Genomic DNA, 6,000 nt, shown 5'->3' on the forward strand with positions numbered 1-6,000 from the left:
TACTTCCGAGCCCCGGGTGCAGGGGCCAGAGGGATGTGGGAGATGGGCGGGTTCAGGACCCAAGCCCATTCTCGGTGTTCGCCTGGGTGGTGGAGCCCCACAGGAGGGAGGTTGAGGGGCTGGGAGGGCACCGGGTCCGCTCTCTGTCTGGCGCACCTGTGTGCATGGATGAGGGCACCGAAGCCGAGCCCGTCACTCCAGCTGCGGGAGAAGTTGGTGATGTCGACGTCGGGGTAGCCGGCTGTTTTCCGTTGGCACCAGACCAGCAGAGCTTCCTTGGCAGACAGCAGGGCTGCGCTGGCCCCAAACTCCTCCTGGCAGGGTGGGACAGCGGGTCACCATGCAGGGACGGCTGGGAAGGCAGCAGGACCCGCAGGCCGTGGGAGAGGCAGGCTGGGCTGGGTTGTGATCCTTCTCCCCTGACCTGGAGGCAGGTGCAGATCGCTCTCTCTTTAGAGCACCTGATTTGACTGATTTCATTTGTGGTGGGCAGGGACTGGGGCTGAGGGAGAAAGATCGTCCTTCCAAAGAAGTGGGACGCCTGAAAGCTGTCGCATTTGAGCAGCCGGCTTTGAGTCACAGCTGGTGACCACAACAGCGGGAGCTCCCGTTTCTCCAGCCCTTCTCATGGGCGGGACATTGAGGAATGAGGAATTGAGGCTGGGATTTGTTAGACGGGCTCCTGGTCCCTGGGGGGCTGTCTGCCAGCCGGGCACAGGGCCGTGGCCCTCCAGCCTCTCGTGGCCCCAGGAGCGGGGCACCATTACTATTTCCATTCTAGGGCTGACACAAGGAGGAGCAGAGGGGCCATGAGGAGGCTGCCCAGCATCCCTCCCCCAACAGGGCAGGGCTTGCCTGCGGGGGAGTGGCTGACAGCCTACCTCTGACGGGTGAGCCCCCCTGTCTGCCTCACAGGGCGGCTGAGGGCAGAGCTTGTGCTGCTTCGTCAGGCCGGGCAAGGACATCTTTGGATTCAATCCCCTCCCTCCATCAATGTTTCTCTTCCTGACAGTTTCCTTTATTCCGGTACTCTTGGTTCCACCTGCCTGCAACCTGCCCTGCTATCTCTCTTTCCCTCAGTGCTTCTCTTTCCCCCTCTTCTACTCCCCTCCCCCCTCTTCTACTCCCCTCCTCCAGCCTCCATTCCTGGTCCCTGTCCTGCCCTTACTGGGACTCTCCTTCCACCCACTCCCTCCCTCACGCTCACCCCCCAAAGGCCCCTTTCCTCCTTCCTCCCCAACTCATGCTTCCTCTCATTTGCTCCACCCCTCCACTAATTCCTGGTTATAAACTCAAAACGTCAGAGCAGAGCAGGCTGCCTGTCCTTCTTCGCCCTTTGGGACCAGGAGCTTGGGTGGCAACAGTGCAGGGGGGACGCCTCGAGGCCCAGAGCTCATGCCCTAAGCAGTTGGGCTTGGCTGGCAGACACGACCCAGGAGAGAGTCTGAGGGTGAGCATGGGAGGGAGTGGGGGCAGCCTATTGCGGTTACGTCTGTTTGGCAGGGAGCAGAGCCTGAGCCGGTCAGGGTGCAGGGTGACCAGTCAGGGGATGACTCACCTGCTGCTCCCAAGGGAAAGGGCAGCCAGGGCACCTGGAACTGGCTTAGGGGACCAAGGAAGGGAGTGTAGCCACACGGAAGGGCTTGAGGCCAGTTAGAAATCCACCCATCTCTTCATTCATCGCATAGGTGCGAGACCCTGGGGACATATCCAGGCAACGCTCCTGCTGTCCTGGGGCTCACAGTCACATGATGGGTTTCAAGGGTCCTCCTGGATTTGAGCCAGATCTATGGCTTCTTTTCATTAGGGTCTCATTCTCTAGGTTGGCTTTTATAACCTTTTGGAATTGAGTTTTAGGTGAGGTTTTGGAAACCATAAAACAAATTGATAAATATAAGGACTTTATGTTTTTACTCTTTCCCATTCAGTTGTGGGAAAACAAGGTAGAACAAGAGGAGGATGGAGGAGCATCTCTTTGGTGTTGAGGATACTGGGGATTTGGAAAATTCTGGGGCTGGGACTCCCTCCACATGTCTAATTTCTCCCAATAGCACATTAGAGGTATAATAGAAGTTAGAGGGTTTCAGTGCCAAGTAGGGAACAACCAATCGGGGTGAAAGGCAGGCACTGGGCAGTCACCTGAACCCCTCACTTGTGAATGGCTTGTCCCAGATCAGGACTGAAATCCGTGAATCTAGTTGTCATTTTAGCATATTACAATCTCTCTGACATTCTCAATTCTTTGCCCGTGGTTGAAGAGTGGGTATTCCTTGTGTGGATGCCAGGGTCTGTTGTGGGGTTCCTAAATAGTCAGGTGGAGCTGCTCTGTCTCCAGGGGCCGGAGGTGAGGCCAGGGCTGGGCTGGGCTGGGCTGGGTGGTTGGGGGCTGGGGCATACCCTGTCCAGGGAGATGTGGGAAATCTGGAAACGCAGAATGATGACCCAGATGAGTCCCAGGATGAGTGTCTGGTCTCCGTCCACGATGTTCTCTGGCCCAATGAGGGGTATTGGCACCTGTGGGCACAATTGGCGGGGCTCAACCGTGAAGCCTGTGTACCAGAGAAGACTCAGAGTACCCCAAATCCGGGGGGCCTGCTGCCAGATGGGAGGGTCCTGGAATCCATCCTGTCCCAGGAGGTTCCCAAGGGAGGAACAGGCAGGGCACAATGCCAGGCAGGTGGAGACTTTCTAAATGGTTGCAGCTTTGGACTCAAGTCCTCCCGGGCAAAACCCAAGCCTGGTGAACTGGGCTGGACCACTGGGGTGGGGGATCTCCCTGTATGTGGGCTACAGGTAAACAGAGGCCAAGATCAGTGGTTCAGCCATGGGGGTTGGAAATGAGGGGTCATCATAGTCAATATATGAGCTCAAGAGACAACAGAAACTGTCTGCCTCCACCTCTCAGGGCATGTGGGGATCTTCAGGGAGGGCTTGGGTCCTTGGCTCCCACTTCAATCTCAGTGCTCTTCATCAGTGGTCCATCTCCTGGTAAAAAGGCAGATTCCCAAGCTGCTTTTTTACCCAATCAGACTCTCCTGGGCCAGGGCCCAGGACTTGCATTTGGACAAAGGCCTCAGGTGGTTTTCCTGTGCACTCAAGTTGAACACCTGCTGCCCTAGATCTTGCCTACATGGACAGGGAGGAGGAATGAATGAGGGGAGAAAGGAACAGAATAAACATCAAAGCCGCACGGGACCTGGGCCCCTTCACCCTCTGGCTCCGTCTTCCTCTCCTGGATCACAGCACTCCAAGGCCTGTGGGATTCTGGCTGTTCCTTGGGATTCTAGGCACAGGCCTTGGGGCCTTTGTACTGTCTGAAAATACCGTCCCCAATAGCCACATGGCTACTTCCCTCTCTTCTTCTAAGTCTTTACTCAAATACCACTTTTTCAATGGTGTTTTCAATAGCCACCTTATTTGAAATAGAAGCCCAGGGGCTATTCCTCCTGCACAAACACACATGCTCGACCCCCTTACCCTGCTTGGGTGGGGATCTTGGTTTTGTTCTCTGATGCCTCCCTAGTAGAGAGGCTGGCAGATAGTGGGTAATGGATAAGTATGCACTGAATGGAGAAAGAAGAGGGGCGACTTTCCATAAGACCGGCGGGAAGCCGGCTTCAGCCAACCACCAGCCTGGTGGGCAGGGCTGCATCCCTGGGTATCGCAGTGGGGCCCGCCCCATGCTCAGACTTCTCCTCCTGGCACACCTGAGCTGGAGCAGCTAGCTGGTCTGTGGGGGCCTTGGAGTCTGCTCATACCAGCTTGTGAAGGCTGATCTTCCCACTTTGTGCTTAGTGATATCACACTGGTAGCTTGCAGTCAGCTGTGGTGGAGGCCGCAATCCCAGGGAAATGAGCAAATGCTACAAAGCAGGGCTTTTATGCCCCCTGCGCTGAGAGTGGGTTGTTAAACATTTACCAGCACACACTGATCTGGGTTCAAATCCACTGTCTTCCCTGAAACTGCAGGCCCCTGGCAGCCAGGTCTGGGCTTGCTGCCTGTGGTCCCCAGAGCCTGGCATGGAGTGCCCAGCAAATGACACAGTCTCAGAAATGAGTCCATCCCACATTCTGCTGCTCGGTAACCCTGTGTTGGGGCAACAGTATGTAGAGTGGAGACAAGGCTGTCACTTTCATAGACTATGTATCAGTGACATGCTGGGCTTGCGGGGAGCTGCAGAGCCTCTGACAAGGGCCACGGGGCGCCCACTCTTCCCAAATACCTGGAGGGGTGGTGGCTGGCTCACAGGCTATTGTCCCCGGGACCAAAAAAGGGCCTGGCATTCTGTAGCTGTGAGCTTTCTGCTCCTCCCTGGGCTTGGGGACTGCAGTGGCCCCATGCCTAGCTTTGGCTTCTAACTCAGGCAAGCCAGGCTCCCGGGGGGCTGTGACCTCCAACCCAGGACGTAAGTGACAGGCGCACACACCCAAGTTCAGCCCAGCCAGTTCCAGCTCAGTGACTTGCAGGCTCCAGGAACAGCTTCCTCATGGCTTCTGGACCTGCGGGCTTCCCCCGTCCTGGCTCCCAGTATAAACGACCCCTGCCTAGGCCCCTTGACGCTGGCCATGAGGGTCCTTCCATGGCCCTGGAGCTTTTGCCTCCTTTTAATGACTATTTCTTTGGCCAGTCTCTTTCTTTCGGGAGACCGTGGCTCCCTCCTGCTTGCTGCAGCCCCTGCCTGCTAACGGATCCAGCTTCTCCGAAGCAGACCTGAACCTCTTCCCTCCACCACCTGGCTCAGTGTCCGGGGGTCTTCTCCGGTGTCCTCCTCTCAGCCTGCCCCCCACAGCCCCGCATCCGGGCTCGACTGGCCCACTGACCGTGGGTCTTGCCTGGTAAGTTATTTCCTTAGTTAGGGAAGGAGAGAGTTCAGAGTATAGGGAATCTTTCGGCTTAGAATCCCACAGTTCTCTCATGGCAGGCGGCAGTGCACTTCAGTCCCACCCACACGATGTCCCTGCTCCGGCCGGGCGGTCCGGGGCCCTCTAAGCTGCGAGTGCTGCTCAAGGAAGGGCTTGACCTTCTGGACCTCTGTATCCCAGCAGCTATGCCTGGATTCGGGCTCCAGAGCCTCTGCTCTGCCCCGGCCAGCCCAGGAAAGATGATCTAGGAGCCCAGCCGATGCCCTCCGTCCCCGCCCCAGCTCCTTGTCCAGAAGCCGTCTCCCCAGCACCCACCTTGGCCCTGAGGAAAGCCAGAGCGTGGCTGCTGTTCTCCAGGAAGTGCGCCCGCAGGCGACCCCGGCTGGGGGGTGGCAGGGCCTCCCCCGAGATGAGCTCCAGCAGCCGAAGTAGGTGGGTGCCATCAGCCAGCTCCGTGTACAGGTTCTGGAGCTTGATGCCCACCTGGGAGGGGTGGGGAAAGGGCACAGGGTCAGCCCCCCTCTCCTGTCTGGCCTATCCCAGCACGGGGAGGGGCAGGCCAGAGCAGCTTCCTTAAGGAAGGAGCATGGCCCTCAGCGGGGCTCTAGGGTCAACAGAAGCAGCTTCAGCTGGGCTCTGGGGTCTGCGAAAAGTCTCAGCCAGATGACCTCACAGCTGGCCCCCAGAGTCCACTGGCCAGGGAGTGAGGGGGACAGTAGAGGCAGGCTGCGGGGCATGCCCCACTACACTCACCCGGCCATGCTGGAAGACGTTGTTGATCCAGTTGGTGAAAGTCTTCTCCTGCATCCTCATGTGCTGTACCTGCAGCTTGCGAATGTGGCTCGTCTCGTATGCAGAGTCCATGGTGGGACAGGACTCGGGGAGCTGCCCTGGGGCTCTGGGGCTGGCCTCCTGCTGCAGGTGCCCTGTGGCCCCAAGGAGCTGCTGGGGACCGTGGGACTGACCAGCCAGCAGGCCTGCAGCCCTTTAGGGATGAGGGGCCACTGGGTATTTCTCTAAGCTGGAGATGTTGAGGGGCATGGAGATTGGGGAAGGAGTGTGAATGGTCCCCACATTTGGAGGGGGCGCTTGTGGCTTAGGGCCTAGCCAGGTAAGGTTCTGGGGCTCCCGGCTGGTG

At 58.0% G+C, this 6,000-nt stretch overlaps 1 protein-coding gene across 1 annotated transcript in view; it reads right to left on the reverse strand.

Moving 5' to 3' along the window:
- SPTBN5 (spectrin beta, non-erythrocytic 5) overlaps positions 1–5,726 on the reverse strand; it is a 44,933-nt gene extending 39,207 nt beyond the window's left edge. The window contains exons 1-4 of the mRNA XM_034994601.1: positions 5,616–5,726; positions 5,178–5,345; positions 2,398–2,514; positions 157–314 (exon numbers count right to left, since the gene is read on the reverse strand). Coding sequence (XP_034850492.1) covers positions 157–314; positions 2,398–2,514; positions 5,178–5,345; positions 5,616–5,726 — 554 coding nt within the window. The remainder of the gene's footprint in view (positions 1–156; positions 315–2,397; positions 2,515–5,177; positions 5,346–5,615) is intronic.
- Between the last annotated feature and the right edge of the window lie 274 nt (positions 5,727–6,000).

The sequence above is a fragment of the Mirounga leonina genome, unplaced genomic scaffold (genome assembly GCF_011800145.1).
Source record: "Mirounga leonina isolate KUSES-001 unplaced genomic scaffold, KU_Mleo_1.0 Mir_91, whole genome shotgun sequence".
NCBI classification, from domain to species: Eukaryota; Metazoa; Chordata; class Mammalia; order Carnivora; family Phocidae; genus Mirounga; species Mirounga leonina.